The 21,425-nt window shown below is 36.9% G+C and overlaps 2 protein-coding genes and 1 pseudogene across 10 annotated transcripts; 1 reads left to right on the forward strand and 2 right to left on the reverse strand.

Moving 5' to 3' along the window:
* Positions 1–4,433: 4,433 nt before the first annotated feature.
* CREBZF (CREB/ATF bZIP transcription factor) lies at positions 4,434–12,505 on the forward strand. Of its 8 annotated transcripts, none has more exons than XM_036220893.1 (4): positions 4,434–5,743; positions 5,947–7,150; positions 7,768–7,882; positions 8,891–12,505. In XM_036220893.1, exons 1-2 carry the CDS (start codon positions 4,698–4,700, stop codon positions 5,960–5,962), a joined length of 1,062 nt encoding a protein of 353 aa, XP_036076786.1. In that variant the 5' UTR covers positions 4,434–4,697; the 3' UTR covers positions 5,963–7,150; positions 7,768–7,882; positions 8,891–12,505. The 8 variants fall into 8 exon arrangements, with proteins under 8 accessions (XP_036076786.1, XP_016015880.2, XP_016015881.2 ...); XM_016160394.2 differs by having other exon boundaries at positions 5,947–6,024; positions 7,082–7,150; positions 7,768–12,505; XM_016160395.2 differs by lacking the exon at positions 7,768–7,882 and having other exon boundaries at positions 5,947–6,024; positions 7,082–7,150.
* Positions 12,506–12,903: 398 nt separating this feature from the next.
* TMEM126A (transmembrane protein 126A) lies at positions 12,904–20,198 on the reverse strand. 2 transcript variants are annotated; one of them, XM_036220895.1, is made up of 5 exons: positions 20,028–20,198; positions 17,812–17,907; positions 14,993–15,186; positions 13,742–13,856; positions 12,904–13,139 (listed from the first exon to the last, which is right to left on the reverse strand). In XM_036220895.1, the coding sequence occupies exons 2-5, from the start codon at positions 17,898–17,900 to the stop codon at positions 12,947–12,949; spliced, it is 591 nt and encodes a 196-aa protein (XP_036076788.1). In that variant the 5' UTR covers positions 17,901–17,907; positions 20,028–20,198; the 3' UTR covers positions 12,904–12,946. The 2 variants fall into 2 exon arrangements, with proteins under 2 accessions (XP_036076788.1, XP_016015883.1); XM_016160397.2 differs by having other exon boundaries at positions 20,040–20,197.
* LOC118603100 lies at positions 19,247–19,364 on the reverse strand (annotated as a pseudogene).
* Positions 20,199–21,425: the final 1,227 nt, after the last annotated feature.

Below are 21,425 nucleotides of genomic sequence, written 5' to 3' on the forward strand. Positions count from 1 at the left end.
ATTTACAGGATATAGTAGTCGGCCCCTAAGATAGCACCAAATGATTCTTGTCTCCTGGCATTCACATTCTTGTGTAGTCTCCTTCTACAGTAAATAAAGTCTGACTCATGTGACCATGACCAATAGACTGCTACAGAAGTGATCGTATGTGACTTCTGAGGCTATGTCATAAAACACTGCTGCTGCTTCCTTGGTCTCTTGGATCATTCACTCTCAGGAAAGCCAGCCACCACACAATGCAGACACTCACATAGCCTGTGGAGAGACCCACATGGAGGGGGAACTGTTGCTCCTTTTTCCAAGAGCAACATGTCAGCCACCTTGGAAGTGGACCCTCTAGCCTGAGTTAAACCTTCTGATGACTGCCCCAGCCAACATCTGACTAAATTCCATGAGAATTCCAGAGCCAGAAAGCTTAGCCAAGGTACTTACAAAAGTCTCATCACAGAAACTGTGAGAAATAATAAATGTTTGTTGTTGTTTTAAACCATATATAAGCAAATACTTACTGTTTTAGGTTATGGGTAACTCGTTAGGCAGCAGTAGATAATTAATATGTGGGGTTGAGAGTTCTGGCAGCAGCAATACTCTTGAACCCAACATTCCAGCTTTCTATTTACCACTTTCCCAATTGGGTCAGAGATAGCAGTTCCTTATCAGGCCCATTTGGCTACATTGTGCTGAGAGGCATTCTTGACTACCCAGACTAATGCTCACTTCTCCTGTCTTTCCAATGAGTCTGTAAGCATGCATTCTCTGTGTTACATCTTTTTCTGCTTACAATAACCAGATTGGTATCTGTTTTCTGCAACTGAGCTTAACCTAGTATAAATCTCCATCTCAGATCAATAGGTAGATATTAGAAGTAAGGAATAAGACAAAGAAGTTGGCTATCAAGAGTATTATTAAACATTGATATGGATGTGCTATTTCATTACCATATTGCAAAGAAGAATGCAAAGTTGTCATTATATATAATAAGGCGATATACTTGTCTACCAGGAAAATTTGAATAAGCTGAAAATAAAAACTATTAAGTAAGTTCAGCGGGGTAGTCAGTAAAAAATTTAAGAAAAAAAGCTTAATAGCTTTTCTATGTAGCAACAATAACCATTTAGAAAACATAAAAGAGGAAATAATCTAGTCCGGTAGCAAAAACAAAAAAGGATAAAATAACTGGGAAAAAATTAAATTAATACATTTAATGCAATTACCATGAAAATTCCAGCTCTTTTTCGAACTTGGAAAATTTTATGAAATTATCTGGAAGAATAAATATTCATCTATAGATAGAAAATTCTGAGAAAGTAATACTAACAAGGAACTTGTCCTATGAGATATTAAATATATTATAACAATTATAAAACTTCAATAAAAATAGAGTGGTTTTGCTTCCAGAATGGTGAGACTGTTAAATAGAAGAAAAAGACCAGAAATAGATCCAACTACATGTAAGAATTTGATATATGGCATACATGTTGGGAAATAAGTGGAACGGATAACTTTTCGAATAATGATATTCCTATGTTACATTTTATATCATGTTGTAAAAAAAAACAACTTAGTAAAATATAAATAGAAGTAATTTAGAAAGTTCTAACACACATAAATGTCAATACAACCTAAGTGTTATTAATAAAGCCTTTTTAGGCTTAACATCACAGCCAGAAAACATGAAGAAAATTTTAATAGATTGACTATTTAAAAATTATGGGAAAACAATTTCACCTCTTTCCTTCCCCAATAAATGACCAACTGGAAAAAAATTGGAATACATATGAGAAAAAGGTATGTTTTCCTTATAATGCAAACAGCTCATATAAATCAAGAAGGAAAAAGGCAAACGATTTCTCTCACCTCAAGAAAAAAATTGGCTAAAGTGGTGAAAAGGCCATTTACATTAGAAATCCATTGGTCATGTGAAAAACATTTAACCTTCTAATAATCAAAGAAATTCAAATTCACACAAAAAGCTGCCACTTTTTCTTTTGAACTGGCACATTTTAAGAAGAACAAGTCCTCTGTCATTGAGTGTTTAGGAACTAAATACTGTTATACACCATTGGTGAGACACCTTACCACAGGTAACAAGGTTCTATGTAAAAATTATACCTAGAAATTCTACTTCAAAGAATTTATTCTAAAGAAGTTATACGATAAGTGAACCAAACTTTTTGCACAATATCTGAAGGTTTATAATAGTGAAAATGTCAATACAACCTAAGTGTTATTAATAAGGACTGGTTGAATAAAAGTTGCAAAATTCATGAAATAAAATTTTAGACAGTCATCAAAAATAAGCATATGGAGGGTACTATCTCTACATTTTTATACATTTCTCAATTTTTTGCAATGATCATCGTAACTAGAAAACAACGCATCTATGAAGAAGGGGAGTGAGAAGAAGAAAAAGAAGGAATGATGAAGGAGATGGGGAGCTATTTTCTGGGAGGTTTACTCTTGCTTTACTTGCTTTTTCGTCTTCTGAGGCCACATTGTAAAAACTTCCTTCTTTTTCGGTCTGCTTTTCTCTTTGTCCAACTGGAGAGGTTCTTAAGCCATGTACATTTCAACCCAAATCTTGTAATTTGGGGAGAAATGTAATAAATCAATTCATGATTTTGAATTTTGCCTAAGGAGAAAATGCAAGTGGATGGGATTACCAGCCACACAAACCACCTATAACTCAATGCAGGTCAGAGTATATATCATCTTCAACTGTTGGGTGTTCTACTTTAGCAAAACTTTCCTAGGGAGAAGGTTAAAAGGACACGGGGTCCATTTATTTATTCTTCTAGATACCATAGACCTTACTTATTTTGCTTCTTGGAGAATTGTTTTCATTAGTTGACCTTTAGTGTTATTATGCCTTCAGCCAAAACTGGAGACCTTCTTCATTCATCCATTCAACAAATATTTATTGAAGCCTAAGCTGAGGCAGGTACTGTTTTGAAATTTGGGACCTATCAGTGTCCAGCTTTCTCTGAACTTGCTTTCTATCTCTCTAAGAAACAGCCATATAAAAGTAGCTATTGTTAAGGCTATTTGCTACTTAATTCGGTATTCTACTGAGAAGTATCTTTAAGACCTAAGAACTGCAAAATGGTTAAAGAATTCATATACTGCATACGGTATTCATAAGCAAACAAAGAAAAGTTTGTTTTTTCCTCCCTTCCTTCCTCTCTCTCTCTCTTTCTCTCATTCTCTGTGGTTTGGGCTGCCAGGAAACTTAGTCTATTGTTAGTTCAATTTAAATAACTGTGTAACTTATCATTCCAATACTAACCTTTCCTACTTTTGGAACTCCTTATTTTCCTATTTCATCTATTTTCATTGGCCTTGCTTTTTAAAAATTTAAATAGTTTTATTTCTAATGTATCTGCGAACTGCTTCAAATCTCAAATACCTTGTGGGATTAGAGGAACAAAGATAAACAACATGATGAGGAAACAGACAAATCTAGGATGTGGTGCATTTTCCAAAACAACTGACCATGTCTGTTCAAAAAGCCAGTATTAAGAAAAACTAGAAGTGGAAGGGACTAATTTAGCTTGAGAAATGGCCAGGGAAGTGGGGGGAGGGGGACGATGGAATCCCAGAAACATAACCAAATGAAGTAAGTGACCCTTGATTGAAGCCTGGCTCAAAATAAAATATCTTTATAAAAGATTATTCTGAGGAAAGCTGAGGAAATTTGAATAAGGCCTCTGTGATAACATTAGCAAAAGATTGTTAATTTTCTCAAGACCTGATAATAGTAATATGATTATGCAAGAGAATGTCCTTATTTTTAGAGCTGCATGCTGGCGTTGGGGTGGTGTGTCTTGTCTGCAATTTTAGGATGATTCAGTAAAATTAATAATTGTTTTACATTTATATCCATATAAAGCAAATGGCAAACATTGCTGAATTGTTGAGTCTGGGTATTGAGTACTATTGTTAAATTAGAGTGAATACTGTACTATTTCTTCACATATTCTGTATATTCAGGAGCTTTTATAAGAAAAGCTTGGGAAAATTCAATTATGTATGAATGACTTATGTACCTCTTTTTTTTCTAGTATTCTACAAGTGTTGGCGCGAAAAGATCTTGTATTATAACAGAAGGGGAAAGGAGCAATTTCAAGAACAAGTAGATCACCAGTCTTAAATTCAAGAGAAATCCAGGATAACTTTAAGATTATTCATAAATCTATTATCTAAAATATCTTTTCGCAGCGAGAGTGTTTCACTGGAAGTTAGAATGCAGAGCTGAGAAGTGAGGGCAGAGAAGATAGGCCACTTTTTTCATACACTCGAGATTTTGTTGTTATTTTTGCTGCTGTAACTATGACATCACTAGAGATCTGGAATTGCTCCCACTCGAGACCTCTCTGAACTCTCGCGATGCTAGAGAGCCTGGTGGAGCGCGAAATGCCGTGGGAGGGGCTGGGGCGAGATCGACCGACTTCCGGCCCGGCCGTTGTCTGGGTGGCGCGGACGAGTCATCGTCGGGTCTCGCCGCCTCGCTCTCCCTTCCCTCCCCCCGCCTGTGTGCGGGGGGTCGACCAGCGTAGTGGGACGGGAGGCGACTGGGACCTTCCCCTTCATTTCCTTCTGGCCAGCTCACCGGCTACCCGCGCTGGGGCCTGGGGACCTTGGGCCCGCGAGGCCCGGTCTGAGAGGCCGGGGCCTACGTGGGCCCGTCGCTGGGCCCCATGAGGCACAGCCTGACGAAACTGCTGGCGGCCTCGGGCAGCGACTCCCCAACCCGCAGCGAGAGCCCGGCGCAGGGCGGCACCTGCTCGCTGCCCCCGGACTTGACCGGAGCGGCGGCGGCGGCGGCCGGATCTCCCCGCCGTGAGCAGCTACGCGGCGACGAGGGCGAGTTGGAGGACGGAAGAGGGGGGCGCGGCAGCGTGGCCGTGCGCGCGCCCTCGCCGGAGGAGATGGAGGAGGAGGCGATTGCTAGCGTCCCTGGGGAAGAGACGGAGGACATGGACTTTCTGTCCGGCCTGGAACTGGCGGATCTGCTGGACCCCCGGCAACCAGACTGGCACCTGGAGCCCGGGCTCGGCTCGCCTGGGCCTCTCTCCTCGTCCGGCGGAGGCTCGGATAGCGGCGGCCTTTGGAGAGGGGATGATGACGACGAGTCCGCGGCCGCCGAGATGCAGCGCTTTTCTGACCTGCTGCAGAGGCTGTTAAACGGTATCGGAGGCTGCAGCAGCAGCAGTGACAGTGGCAGCGGCGAAAAGAGGCGGAGAAAGTCCCCAGGAGGAGGCAGCAGCAGTAGTGGCGGCAACGACACCAACCAGGCGGCGACAAAGAGTCCCCGGAAGGCGGCGGCGGCTGCTGCCCGTCTTAATCGGCTGAAGAAGAAGGAGTACGTGATGGGGCTGGAGAGTCGAGTCCGGGGCCTGGCAGCCGAGAACCAGGAGCTGCGGGCCGAGAATCGGGAGCTGGGCAAGCGCGTACAAGCACTGCAGGAGGAGAGTCGCTACCTACGGGCCGTCTTAGCCAACGAGACCGGACTGGCTCGCTTGCTGAGCCGGCTGAGCGGCGTGGGACTGCGGCTGACCACCTCGCTCTTCAGGGACTCGCCCGCCGGTGACCATGACTACGCTTTGCCGGTGGGAAAGCAGCAGCAGGACCTGCTGGAAGAGGACGACTCAGCGGGTGGAGTGTGTCTTCATGTGGACAAGGATAAGGTGTCGGTGGAGTTCTGCTCGGCGTGCGCCCGGAAGGCGTCGTCTTCTCTTAAAATGTAGGGTCAAGTAATCTGCTCTTTATCCGCGTTTACCCCTTTCAACTCCCTTACACCATGTAAAACACCTTAGTGGGACATCTTCACTGGACACATTTCAGAGGAGGAAAAAAAGTAATATTTAAGTGTTTAGCTAAAAGCATGAATGTGACACTGTAACCAACTCCTAATGATAACATGTGACTATTAAATCTCTCTGACAGTTTCTTTTTTAGGTGATTTCCTTCCTGCCAGGCTCCGTTGTAGGGGTTACAGAACAGTCGTTCCCGCCTCACAACCTGGTAAGGATCCATCTCTTCACGTAACGCTCATGCTCTGCTGCTTAGTCTACTTTAATGGGCAACATCTCAATTTGTGTGTGTGTGATTTTTTTTTTTTTTTTGGAAGGTGGGGGGGAATCTAATTTGGGCCCTGTCCACCCTGGAAACAGACTTGTGCTGGTCAATAATGTATTTAAGATGCCTTCTGGTTGAAATAGCTGTTAATGTGTCCCCTTGTTCAGAGTTGCGTGTACCTAGCTCTTCTGTCCCCAGTGTGGACATGGCCTTGGATGACATCGATTCCAACTGTACACTGAAAGCTGCTAATAGAAATACAGTTTGGAGACAGTAAAACAGGTGAAGTTGAATGGAAGTTCCGAGTTGTACAAGGTGCAAATTGGAATTCCAATTTTAGAGCAACTTTTCAGAGGTTGACAATAAGTGTTTGGGGCATGCACAAATGTGATTAAGTTATTTTGCTGGAGATGACAGAAATCTCTTAACTATTCAAGAATGCCTTTTAGTTTTCAGTAGAAGATCTAGAAATACAATATTCAGATTAACAGATTTTAATATCTCACCATTAGAGAAGTTGGAAATTATCAGGCATATCAGACTCCTATGTTAGCTAATTGGAGGAATAAGAATGGTTAATGAAATGTTTCTTTGAGGACCAGCACAGTGATTATCCTATCACTGAATATGCATAAATTGTTGAACACCTTTATTTTTGTTGTATTAAAATTTTAGGTTAAATTTATGTATGATTAGATTTTGAAGGTTGTGAAATGTGAATGAAAACATGTAAAGTGAGGCTTCACAAAGAATCTTTTTCTCTATATTTCAAAGGTATTTGTTTTATTTAAAAATAATTTTAAAAATTTAGTGATTCTGGCTACTTTTGATTGACACTTATCCCAAAGATTGGACATAGTCTTCCATTGCAATACTCTTAAAAATCTGTTGTCCAGTTGTTACGATGTCTTTCAGTAAGAGTCATTAAGAAATTCTTTGTGAAACATCACTGTTTGATAAAGTATATACGTATTTAGCATCCTTGTTTTTCTTTGTGCTAAAGTGGATACAGCTGTTGGGGCAGAAGAGACGGGACCAGCTGCTGGCCACATTTCCTGCTTTATTTTAAAAGGTAGTATAAGAAATGAGGAAAAAGAGGTAATATCAGGGCTTCTGCTGTCTTTTATTTTAAAATGTTCATAATTAAAAAGTATTTTCCAGCAGTCCAAAGATGTAAGTTATCTTACACATAAAATGTTTTATTTTGTTGTTATTTGGTTATGAAAATGGAATCCTTGTTCTTGCACAACTGTAAATGTTTTGTTGCTAGATAATACGATTTGAGACCTAACTTGGTCTTGGTTTCCAGTGCATCACAGCATATTTTGTAAAATCATCTGCACTTGAGCATGAATGGGTAGTAGCCAAACTCACAACCTGGAGTGATGAACTTGCTTATACCTAAGTGCAGGAGCAAGCCCCTCACAATGCAGCTGCATGGATTTTTAGTGCCTACTGAATTATATATATATATATATAAACCAAAAGCAGTTGGAAAAATTATTTGAAATGACTAATTTGTGCTATCTTTATGGAATATGTTAAATGTAGCTTTTTGAAACAGAAGCCTTGAATTGAAATTTAATTAATACTTGAACATTTTGTATATATTTCTATGTATATAATTTTGTGCAGTACCAATGACAAAAATATGGTGTCATAATAAAACCAGGTTTGTTGATCTTTCAGTTATGGGCTCAAAGAATTTATTCATCTCTAACATGACATTGGAAAATAATGGATGAAAATAGGAAAAATGATTGTTGTTAATGCTGACTGTGGGTCTTAAAAGGTTCTGGAAGCAGTAAGTGCGTTTTTCTAAAAATTATACCATTCCTTGGAATATTTTCTTTCTAACAGCAATGCTTTTCCTGCATTATTTGAAGTTCAGGGTTGGGGAGAAACAGTAGTAAACGTTTTCTGAATTGGGATGCTTTGAAATTCCAAGTGTAGATTTTAGAATGTCATTTTATAAATGGCAGTTTTTGGAAATACTTGATTAAGAACTTTTGAAAGTGGAGATTAGGATCGCCTGTTTTTAAAGCTGCTTTGTTAGGTTCCTTATGTTTTAACTGTCTTTTCTTAGTTTCCATTTCATTTTTTTTTCTAATTTTGGTGACTCAGTGATTTTATCATCTTTCATATCAACTTCATGGTCTTGTTTTTACATGAGATTGCATGTACCTAGGACCTATCTAACAGGGGGTTTAAATTGGTTACATTTATGTGTAAGCACATTTTACTGTAAATGTTTGAGTTTCTGAACTTAAAAATAGATCGTTTATTTCAGTATGTCGTAAACAATATCTTAAAGTGTCCTATTCACTACTTGTTAATTAAAAAAGTTATGATTAATATGAAACTGTTGTCTTACTATTTTTAGAAAATGGTGTTCTGGTGAATAGTAGTTGGACAAAGTTTTCTTGTATGTAATATGGATTGTTTTGAAATTTTCAGGTTTGGCTTTATTTACCGTAATGGATGAAAACAATTTAGGGAATTTTTTTCCCCTTAATTTTGCCTTTGTGGTAAAATGGCATAGAACTAAAGGTGTAGCTTTTTACTATTTTTCTTCTGATGGTGACAGCAATTCATACATTAATTGAACTAACACATCATATTTACCTACTGTTTTTATCATATTGACTTACTGTTTTTGTATTTCCCTTGACCAGACTTATAAATGTTCACATTTGTTAAAATGTAGTCAGTCACACCTCTGATATAAGCCGACAAAAAGTGTTCAAGATATTTTAAATATTTGTGCATTTTACAATCACTAAATTAATCTCTCTTTCTTCTCTTTAAACAGCTTAGCAGTGTCTGCAAAAACGAATCTTTTCCTACAACCTGTTAAACTGACTGGACTGATGGTAACAAAGTAATTGTGGGAGCCATGTCGGTCAAAAATTTGGCATCTGCTGAAAAAAATGAATGCCATTTTCAAGTTCCCAAATTACTTCTATACTGGTTTCACTTTCCAGAAATGGAGATATGAAAAGATTCTCTGGAATCCTTGAAAGACTTAATAGAAATCCATGAGACTAAGTTAATTTTGGAACGAAATTATACTTTTTTTTTTGTCTTTCATGGGAGTGATAGTTCTTTGCATACCTTTTAAAAAACTGTAACCATTGGAGAATTACAGTACTTCATCAAGGAGTATTAGATTCTTTACATAATCAAGAGCACCTTCTATGGAATTATTTTTAGTAGAGTAGAATTATATAAACAGGCCATTAGTGATCACAAGGCATATCATGAGTTTGTATTTCCTGGAACATGAGAGAGAATCTGAAATAGATCTTGCTGAGTAGAATATGAAAGTTAATGTAAAGTTCTTAACTATAAAGAGTAGCATTTTTAAATAGATGCATTGATTTGTATATTTTTGAAAAAGTTGGATTTACGATTAAATGTTTGGTTGGTTAAATGCAATTCAGGGTTACCAGGATGTGCGGATTCTGAGGTTTTGGCTTCTTGAGCTTTCTCTAAGTACTTGACAGTTTTTTGAATATTTCGAGGTTTCTAATGAATGGTACACTGGTTTCTACTGTTTCATATAAATTAAAATTTCTTCAGTGTTATGTAAGGGTTTTAGTATTCTGGGTGATGCGAGTGGCTTCATGGAATGTGGTTGTTTTACTTAATTGAAATATTTTCCCAGTTTATTACAAGTGCGAAAAAACACTGAAAACTCTGGTTTTATTTCATTTCTGTTGTTGGATTATGTTAATGCATTGTTTCACCTGGTCTAGACTGAATCATATTATCTTACATTTGGGAAGTGTGCAGATGATAGAAGTGGGAGGGGGTAGGAGATAAGCTCTTCTTTCTTTTCTTTCCAGAGTGATTCATCATAATAACTATAGTTTGGTTATTGTATGGTGATATACAAAACTTATTAAATCTACTCAGTTTCTTATAATTTAAGTGTATTCGGTATCTGTGATACCTGGCAGGAAAGAGCATTTCCAGTGGCTTATACTTGACTGTTGGGTGCTCCTACAGTACCAACAGTACAGCTGGTTGTAATTCCACAAAGGTTAGGTATCTGTACAATTTGGTGGCTGTAACTATCACTTTGATAGAAAAGAGTGGATAATTCACTGATGATTAATTATCTTTTAAAATATGTGATTACCAAGTTCAGCATTTTTAAAGTACAGTTTAAGGTTTTACTAACTTAGTTTTTTAAGCTAAATAATCTGATAACTAGGTAGTACTTTGAAGTTTTTTCCCCAGACTCTGTCAGTACAAAGTTTTGAGACTTTCCCAAATGTTCTTTATATTTCATTGTGCTATTTTTTTTTTCAGAAGTCAAGTAGTTACTACCTAAGCCAGAAATGAAAAAGGGAGGTCTTAATTGGAAACTTATAAGATTGTTTTGTTTGTCCAGCACAGAATTTTTCGCGTATTTCAACTTGCAATATGGTAATAGTCTGCCCACCAGTCACTCCTTTGTCTTATACCAGACTGAATTCTGAGCTGTGACCTGGATTGCTAATGGTCATCTACATGCAGTTTTGAAGTGCAGAAAAATAAGATATTTTAAATGTTATTCAGAAAGTTAATACTTTATAATTAGGAACATAACTCATGTAATATTAGAGAAGCAATTTGTTTTAGATATAGGTTAATAGAAAGTTACTTGCTAACTTGTTTTTTTCATTGCCTTTGTTACTGAGAATAGTTATTCCTAGTTTACCTTTCCCCAATTTGTATATTCAAGATTTCTTAAGAGCTCCCCCCCTTTAAAAAAAGAAATCAGTTTACAACACTTTAATAATTTTAAAAATTTTGTTGACCCACTTTTGTTGAAAATATTTTGCTCAATTTTCAGTTAATCTAATTTAAAAATCTAGTCACTAATGGTATTTTGAACATATGCAGATTTGAATTTTATTAGTGGGCCAATTTCCTTTAGAATGTGCCTCCAAATTCTATATTTTGGCCTATATACCCACTGAGGTTAATTTCTGAGACCCTTCTGGCTTTTAGTGTATTATAGTTTGGGGTTTACAAATACATTAATATCTTATAGTACAAACCCCTTATTTTTTTAAAGCCAAATAACTTTACAAAGTAAATTGTAAAAGACAGGTTTAAATTGTTTACTGTCATTAAACTGAAATATTAAAAGCTGTTTTCCTGACTGAGGCAGTGTTCTTTAGGTCTGAAATACAAATGTCTTTTTTTTCTTAAATTGTAATACAGATCATGGCCGGTGCACATGTCACTCATCTCCCCGCTGATGAAAAATTTTGGTAGATTTATAGCAGCAGATTGAAAATAACATGCTCTTTTGCTTATGTTGTCCATTTTTACTAACTGAAAAGGTGATTTAAGAAATACATGGTGTAAAGGACATGTCAGAAAGAAATCCTGAAACCGTTGTAAACCTGTATGCATTTATAGATGTTATTATTCTAGGCAATAAATACTGTGGGAATGTTTAAGGATAAGTAAGGAAACAGTTTGTACCAATCAATTTAGTTGTATCAGTTATATCAACTTGAATTATCTAAGTTGATTTTACCATTGTTTTTAAGGAATCTAATTTAGTAATTTTGGAGTCTAATTCTTAATTTTTGAAGGAATTACTTTTAGTTCATTTTTTCACCATGATAAGTAGAACTGCTTTAATTAAAATGACAATGCATAAAAAATGTATAATTTTTGGTCAGAGAGCTTTATCTTAATATTTTGGTTTGTAAAATAAGTAGCTCTTTCTCCTTTTAAATTATATATTTTTTTTCTAGTTATAAAAGTAAAGCATACTCATTTCAGAAAACGGAAAATTCAGAAAAGAATTAGGACAAAAAGAAAAATCACCAGTAATTGTATAATTCAGAGAATATCCACATTAAAACAAAGATTTTGCCTCGTAATTAGGATTCATTCTAGTAAAAGTTTCGTAGGGAATACATTTAAAATGCCTGTTTAAAGAAATCATTTTTGTTTTCTGAAAAATTAAAAATATATTTTGTTAATTTCAGTTGAATTAACCTTCAGCTACACTGCTTTCTTTAGGCATTGAAAGCCTATTTTACTTATGAAGGTGCCTTTTCTAGGTGACAGGTTACATTTTCCTTTGCATATAGTTTTAAGTAGTGTAAGATTACTTATGTCATTGTATTTGGAATAGTTAAGATGCTCGTGAATATGATCTGTGATGTCATATTTTTCGTATGACTGGCTTGTTTGAAAAAGTAAAACTTTTAGCATTACACAGCTTAAAAAAAAAAAGGATGGAGTCTGTGATTTCAAAGAACTATGCCTCACTAGGTAAAAACTTCAAAGACAGAATTAGCCTCAATCTTCTAAAAATACAGCTTTCCAAGGATATAAATAAGGTGACTCTGGAAGTATGTATCATTAGAACAGCTCAAGCTGAACCTAAATAAACTGTCTGTACTGGAATTGATCCCTTTGTGAGGAAGGTTGTTGAATATGTTCTAAGAGTCTATGGATTAATAATACCTATGGAAACACTGATTTGGAAAAATGAAGTGTAAGTAACATTTACTGTAGTGTACTGATAATTTCCCCCATTTTCAGTCCTTTCTGGATTATAAGATCATTGTGAATGCTATGGTTATTTTTTCCTGTGTTAAAGACCACACTCTGCCTAATGTAAAGGAATAGAGCAAGTGAGGTGAAAGAGAATACTGGGCAAACTAGAGAAGCTATGCTCTTGTTTAAGTGGGTAGCCTTTACTGGTATTTAGCCTTTTGTCCTGTATATAGCCTTTTGTTATAAGTCCCAGATTGTATCTCATGTGATGAATTACAAGTCTGTGTTTATTTATACATTAGACATAGGTTATTTTTATAGTTTTATTTTTGCGTACATATTTGCTTATCAATCACTGAATTTCTAGGCCAGGTTCGGGCAACTGAAGTGCCTTTATAAGTAGTTTATATTGTCTAGAACCAAGGTGTGCAGCAAAGCCAGTCTGGAGCAAAATGGGAAATAACATCTTTCTAAAGACAGGTTTAGAAATTCTGATCCAGTAGGTTAAGATGTTTCCTTTCTCTGGTAGCAGGGCTGAAGTATACCTGTAAAAAATCATTGAGAACAGTTCACTAAAAGAGATAATTGTATCAAACGGCAAACTGATGTACAACATATTAATCAACTGCGGAAGTCTTAAGATAAAACTAGGTAACAAGGCAATGCTACTATTAGTCCTAAAAACCTTATTTTTGTCCCTTTATCCATTTCACCTCTGGAGGTTCATATAGAATAGATTGCTTGATACAAGAGTTCATGAGAGAATAACTGAATTATTTTGGAGTCACAGGCTTATTATAGCTGGACATTTTCTGATGGAATTTGCCTTTAGTGGAAGTGCTTAAATTCTTAACATTGTGTATATGATATGGCTTTAATGCTAGGCATAGTACAGTTCGCAGCTTTCTGGGTGGTATTCAATATACAAATTAAGGTTAAGAACCTAAACTACACACCCAAGAGATACAGTATAAATTTCCAGAACTGTTTTCAAATTCTTGAGGCGTAATAACACAAGCCTTCACTCTTCAAATCAAAAGGTAACACTGCCTTTAAAAACAGAAAATGTGTTTGCTGTTTTAATTGCATATTTTCTAGAATTATTTATTATTAAAGTTTTTCAGTGAAAATGAGAAAACAGTCCTACCTGGCTGCTAGGCCACCATTCACAGGTATAGCCAAGAAAACAGGGTGCAGACCACCAAAAACAAGACCAACTAATCCACCCCGTATTACAGTACAGGTTTCACAATTCAAATCACCTAGAAGATAAAGTAGTTCTGGAGATGGTCATCATAGTCAAGCAAACATGATTTAAAGAATGCAAGGTCCCCTTATATATATCACAGATATTCAATTTTCAGGCAGTAATACAGCAAATGCAATTCTACAGGGCATGTTAAAAGCTATAATTAATGTATGGATAACCTAAAGTAGCTAGAAATAACCGATTATCTTAGGAAAAATTCTCTAATTTGTTCTCAACTTAAAACAGTCTTGGTTTGCACTGCTTCTAAATTTCTGCACTTGTATTAACAAACCTGAGCTAGTATTTTTCTGTCTTTAAGAAACTTGTTTTTAACCCATGGGAGTTATTTTTTTTTTACAATTTATACCGGCTTCTATTTTCACATTATACAGCATGACTTTATAAATTTTTTTAAAAATTCTTTTCCAAATAAGTTTAAGGTATATTAAAAATAGAATGCTAAGTTAGTAACTTATGTTTTCACTTAGTCTTCATTCAGTTCTTTGGGAAATAATAGGTTTCCCTGGATTGTAAAATTTCTTTCCACACTGTTCATGGGGATTCAAGCAAAATACTCATCCAATTTAAACAAATTTGGAGCAGCACTTAACAGAAGACAATTTAAATGGACTGCCTCTCTCCCCACTACCATGTATAGTAATAATACTTTTATTTCAAATCAATCAAAAAATTTGTGGATTAATTATACTCAAAGCATTCAGCATATACAGTAAACTGTCAACAGGAAATAAAGTCTCCATATATTTAATTCTGGTATATCTATTTAGTGCTTTAAGAGATTTCCTACATAGTCTTATTCCCATAAAAATATTTTTTTCTCTTTAAGGAATTCTCTAAATTTTTTTAGAAACTGAGATAGCTTTTTTATTTAAATTGTTTCCAAATATTTCACTCGAAGCACTGGGAGAAAGATATTTACAACTGCTATGTATGTGCATTTTTCTTGTTTAGTAGACCATGTTAATATGAATTAACTGCCACTTTACAGAGAGAGGCTAATAAAGTCCAGTCTTATCTAAGCACTAACTATATTATAGCATATAACTAACTACTCTATTAATATTTAAAGATTACTGTAAGGTGCAAACATATACCAAAGCAAACTGGTGATAATGAAATCAAATTTACCTGTATTCAATGGTAAACTTACAAAAGCTTTGTAAGATGCGTTCGCTGTCAAAAATGGGATCACTGCCATTGGTAAGCCTGCAGATATACGAGCCTGTGTCACATTTAAGACACGCCGGAAAAGACTGTTTGCTATTAGGCCACAGAGAGCAGCATTAATTCCAATATATGTTGATCCATGTTCAAGTAGATCTCTGAGTGGGTGAGAAAAAATGGTGACATTTTCTTTGGCTTTGTTGCACGCCTGAGCTCTCCAACAGTTCCGACATACAGAACAGAACTTTAGGAATAATGATAAATTTAACTTTAGGAATAATGATACATTTATCCCTTATAACTCCATAGTACAAAAAAACCTTTTAAAATCATTGTTTTACATGTAGATTTTTATTGGAAAAAGGCTTTTGAATGGGCAGCACTTAAAAAAGATATAGCAATAAATGTAATTTATGATTTTGCAAAGGTTACCAGTCTGGAAATCTCCCCCCCCGCCCCCACTCTGTTAGCAGGGCAGAGTTCATAGAATGATTTGGATGCCTCTCCTCTGGGCTCCCACAACAACCAACATTTACCTCTTTAGCATAACACATTAAGGCATTCCCCAGAATGTTCCCCCCTGGTCTGTAAACAATTTAAAGACAATGGATACAAAGAAAAACTGTTGGTTTCAATAGCAGCTGAAGGCACTCAATAAGGTGAAGTTAATGTTTCCCCTGACTTCCCTAAAGCATTAAAGTCAGGACTGAGGGGCTGGAAGAGTACTAACATTTAAGGGATACTCTTACAACAACAATGCATTGAAATGGAGAATAAATTGATGTTATGAGATAAGTGGTAGAAACTAGTTTTTGCTGTCTCCCAATTAGATTTTAATTACTATGGCTTAGTAAGCCACGGTTTAAACATAAGTGTAAAATGCATGTTTGGTGTATTCAGAAAAAATACCTAAAATTATTGCTGGATATTGAAAATACTACAAAACAGCCTACTGCAGCTTTACCACCTACTGTGCCATCTACAACACAGGTATTGACCTCAAATTTCTCATTACTCTTAATTAGTCAAACTAGCCATACAATACCCCTCTGATTTCTATAGTTGATACTCATCTTAAATAGCTTTTCTAGTCACTCTATGATTGTATGTCTGAATTTTTAAAATTTAAAAAAAACAGGCACTGCACAATAAAAAAAAAAAAAGCTTTCCTAGGCATTCCTAATCGAGTTTCCTATTTTGTATAAGGTATTACCTGTCACTTTTCAGTCATGTTGCTTGTCATGCTACTACATGACCTGGTGATAAAGGCACAAAAAATTACCTTCTGCCTTCGTTTTTCATAGTTTATTACTGGATGATGTAAGACGTGATATGAGATACAAGTCTATTAAAATGGTAATGGTAGTAGGGAGAAGCAGTTTCAAAACTTAGGGTACTTAAGACAATATTTAAAAGAGTGTTGAGAACCTACCAAGTAACAGAAAACATGAATGTGAAAGACTTGTCTATTTTTGTGGGAGCCAAGGGAATAGGAAACTTGAGCATATCCTCTAAAATACTTTATCTTATAATCTTATGAAATACATATCTCCATTTTTTTCACAGGAACTAATGCTGAGAGGTATATAATTTGCCCATATATACTTTATATATTAATATAAAATATATTGTTACTATTAAATATCATAAAAATAAATACATAAATAAGGAGTACAACTAGATTCTGTATAGTTCTGAATTGCTGTCTCCCAATCAGATTTTAATTTATGGCTTAGTCATATTTTTTTAGTTAATAATTTAGTAAGCACAAAATTACCTAGCAGTCTCTTAGCCAGTTTTCAAAAAAAAAAAAGTGCTTATACAACTAGAAACTCATGACATTGACATATATATAACTAGTCACAGGAACTAAATGTGATATAGACCAAAATTAAACAAGTGGCAATGAAATGTATGGCATATGAAATTACTTTGTATTTCAAACCCATCCTATTTATTTCAACCGCCACCACCCTACCATGACCACTCACCAGGACTACCAAGTATTTTCCTACTGTCCTTTTTTTTCTCTTAAATCTCTTTTTCAAAAAGAGATTGGAATGTTCTTTACAAATGTTAGCTGGATCACACCATTCCCTCTTTAAAACTCTGTTCCTTCAACTTTATGCCCACTTCCCTTGTACTTCAGTAACACTGGTTCTTCAAATATGACAAACTGCTATCATGTAGCTTACACATATGCCATTCCCTCTGCCTTTTCACTTTTTTTTTCTCAGATTTTCAGTTTAAATTTAACCTAACCAGAGGCCTTCTTGCCAAGGAGATCTAAAAACATTTTGTGTGTGCACTGTAGTTCATTCAGTGTTCTCTTCATAGACCAGTATGTTTCCTGTGCAACCTTTTTCTATTTAATATCTCAAAGACCTTTCAGCCACAAACCTATTTCTGACATTCCTAGCTTACGTAGTGTGTTAGATGGCACTCTCTTAGATTGATAAGCATGATAAAAATGAATTGAGGAAGACCATTTAAAAGTGGTTTTAAAGTTTTGATATTTAAATGAGTCCTAAATGTTTAAATTTGACGATACTCTAAAGCAAGTGGAAAAACAGAACCATCATATAATATGTCCAAAAATGTGAATTCCAGGCTTGACTTTGAGCAAATGGTTAATCTCTCTGGACCTTGGTTTTCTTGTCAAGGCAAGAAAGCGGGTTCAGTTTCCTTCTGACATAGTTATTTACACTGAAACTGAATACATCTGAGATAATGAATCAATGAAAAGACACCTGGAAAAAGATATTTTTAAGATGGGATCTTACCTTTCAGCTTCTGGGAGTTGGTTAATTTTTCTGGTTATGATATCAAAAATGTGGTTTTCTTTGACAGTATCAAGTTCAGGATTTTCCATCTTGAGCCTTAAATTAAAAATGATTGTTTCCATAATGTAATAGAAAAAAGGGCTTGTAAATAGGCTTCTGAAGACTATAAATTTTAAAAAGCATTGGCTACAGATTTAATCCCTTATCTGCATACATACTATACCCCTCTCTCACAAACTCAATTCTTGGTGAAACAAAGCAGAATATGAAAAGCAGCATTCATAAAGCTTTTAGGAAATATGAAATATCTTTATAACCCTAAAAATGTTTAACTTGCAAAGAGCACTAAACATAAAAGACACAAAACTAATATTAAATAATTACTATTAAGAACTTGTATTCATCAATAGATACTATAAAGATAAGCTAGTGTAGGAGAAACATTTGCAATATAACTGATGAAAGAGTAGTTAGTACCCAGAATATATAAAGTACAAATTACCAAGAAAATGGCAACCCAATAGGAAAAGTGACATTTGGTTGTATAGGGTTTACAAAAAGGAAAGCCAAAACAGCCAGTAAACATTAAAATATGCCTATTCTCTTTATAATTAGAAATAGTAAAACTAGTGATACAAATATGTACCTAGGCTGGCTAAAATCAAAACCTGACTTTCAGTTAGTGGCAAGAATGTGGGATAACAAACTTGTGCTGCTGGTGGAAGCATAAATTAGACTCACTTTGGAAAGGAATTTGCTATTTTTTAGTAGGTAGAAGACACGTATACCCAGCAATATCACTGCTAGGTAAACCCTGCAGCAGAGGTCAGCAATCTTTAAAGAGTCAAATAGTATTTTAGGCTTTGAAGGTTACTTATGGTCTTTGTTGAATATTTTTTTTTTTTTAAACAACTTTTTAAAAATATAAAAGTTATAGCTGGCTGGCCATACAGAAACAAGCTATAGGTTTCTGGTCCACACAGGCCAGTAGTTGGGTGATCCCTGACTAGTTAGGGTGAATGTCAGAGTAGAGGAATGGTGAATGATGAGTTTTTAATTTGTCTCATTAAACAAGATTTCAAGGTAGAAGACTTAGGAAAACCAAATGTTCAGAGATGGCAGTAAAAGACAACACGATTTTATAAAATTAGACTTTATTGGTTAACATCCATTTACTACAAGACTAATTTACAACACTGAGTAATTTAGCAAATACTTGAGTACTGGTTAGATTGGAGATCACTTGGAAAACGTTGATAGCACTGGAATTTCATATCCGTGGACTTAAAATGAACCTGTAAGTACAATGTAGGCTTAGAAATTTATATCTAGGCATCCTGGACTTTTTTTTTTTTTTTTTCCTTAGGCGAGGCAACCCTTGGTTGACCTCACAAATTGCAAGGACCTTGTCAGTTTACAATCTCTTATTTTTTTACGCCTACAACACCTGGTCTTTCTAGGTGGTCTTCCAACCAAATACTAACCAGGCCGACCCCGCTTAGCTTGCGAGATCTGACGGGATAGGGCTTGTTCAGGGTAGCATGGCTGTAGGCATTTTTTTTTTTTTTTCCTGCGGGCCATGGTTACCAAAAAACAACACAACCTCCGCCCTACAGGAGCTTTGAATGATTTTGTATTGGGTGCGAGGGTGGAGAGGTACAAAAGTAATCACATTCGGTATCTATGGAGAAAGTGTGTGCTGTATATGTCTGAAATAAAAGAAATTAAGTCCTCTGAAAGTACCTCCTAATGCTATCACTAGTTTTCTGTTCTATGCTCTATTGGTAAGGTTCCGAGTTGTGTGAACTCGCCATTTCTACGGTGTGGCTATTAAGTCATCCTTAATTCGGTAAAAATTCCGACCTGGCAGCTCGTAGTAGGTCATTGTGTCCCTGTTATTAATGATAAATCCCCTTCAAAGACAACGGCACCTTCAAATACTACAAATATTTCAAATAGCTTTTGCATAAGCTATCTCACGTCACTCAGGATAGCTCCGAGAGGCAATGAAAAAAGTGGAGCCTCTGAAAATTAAGTTAGGCTCAGGAGCCCCTGTAAACTGGAAGCAAACCCGGGATTAAATTTCTACTGGCTTATTTTATATATAAAGTTACATTTCCAGGGTGTAAAACGAAGAGACGGTCGGCACCATAGGCACGACTCTTTCCCTTCTCACCCAGTCCCATGATCTCATTCCCGCGCTGTACTTCCGATACCCGGGCACTTACTGCACTTTCCTGGAATGCCACGACGTTATGCTCCCCTCTCGGCAGTCGGTGCTTTCTCCGGTCTTCCTTCACAGCTAAGGCTCACCGCAACCTTTGCTCAACTCGCCAGGGCGCAGCCATCTTTGGCTGACACGTGGCTCTGCCCGAGGCGGGAACGGGGCCGCTGATTGGGCTCCCAGGACGTAGATCGCACGCAAACCCGACTTCCTGTCGAGGGGCTTCCAGCGGAGGCAAGCGCTGAGGATTTGTGCGCAGTGAGACTCGGCTAACGCCGGGCGGCTTCGTTCCACCTATCCCGGCCTCAGGTCGGAGCCTTTGGACTGCGAAGTTTCAAGATGAAAGTTGAGTGACCCTAAACCTGTCCTTATCACTGAAAACCTACCTTGGGTACATTACTTAACTTCCTGGCGGATAGAGCCTACCTCATGATATTGACACGAGGTATAAAAAGAAATTTAAAAAAGCATTTCTTTACTCCATCGATTTCTGTTTTCCCTTGGATCTTTCGCTCCCTGTGCAATATTGCAATGTGGTTGATTGTCCAACAATAAATCTGAGCACCTCAAGAGAAGGAACTTGTTTTTCTAAGGATTCCCTGCTGTCCTGCAGAGTAAGGCTTATTAAAGCAAGAGTGTGTGGATGTGGCGAAAGAAAACCTTTAGAGAGTGAGGGAGACTGGTGGGGCTCCGTTGTTGCAGGAAGCAACACCTGACGGAGGAATTTGTTAGACGAAGGAGAATTTATTAGGCTGGCGGAGTGCGTGGGGTTAACAACTCCATGCACAAGTTCGGTCTGGTTAGATTTGTTACAGTTTATATACTTTTGCGGTGTCCATACAAGGGGCATGTAATTCCTTTGAGGTTTTACAAGTGCCTCCTTTCTCAGGATGGGGAGGAGGAGCTTCGCGTGGGGGCATGGGGGAGGGGAAGGGACTGCAAGGGGGTAGGAATTTTCAGACTACTGGTTACATGTCGTTTGTTTTGCGGAACCCGCGACCTTGGCATTATAGGATTCTCAAACAGAGAGATGGGACATAGAGGCTGTAAGTAGGAAGCAACACTTATTAATGCCGGCCCCTCCTCAGCTGATTCCTAGCCAAAGGCTGGGCTCTAATTGTAACATAACGAGCAGTTTTTACGCAGTTTTGTTATTCCTACACAGCTACAGAGATAAGAACATTAGTTGGATAGCAAGCTATGAATCAACATGTGTGAGCTGGAGAATCCTTGAGGTGGAAGAGGTAGCTATGGGAAAACGTTAGCTGGAGAGTCCTAGAGCAGAGAGAGGGCTGTCAGGAATGGACTTTGACTGACTCGGTCATTTCTGGAGGCCCTTTGCATTTTTTCAGATGCCTCCTTTCCTCTCTCACCATCAGTCAAGACTACT

This window comes from Rousettus aegyptiacus, unplaced genomic scaffold, assembly GCF_014176215.1.
Source record: "Rousettus aegyptiacus isolate mRouAeg1 unplaced genomic scaffold, mRouAeg1.p scaffold_m13_p_5, whole genome shotgun sequence".
Classification (NCBI taxonomy): Eukaryota; Metazoa; Chordata; class Mammalia; order Chiroptera; family Pteropodidae; genus Rousettus; species Rousettus aegyptiacus.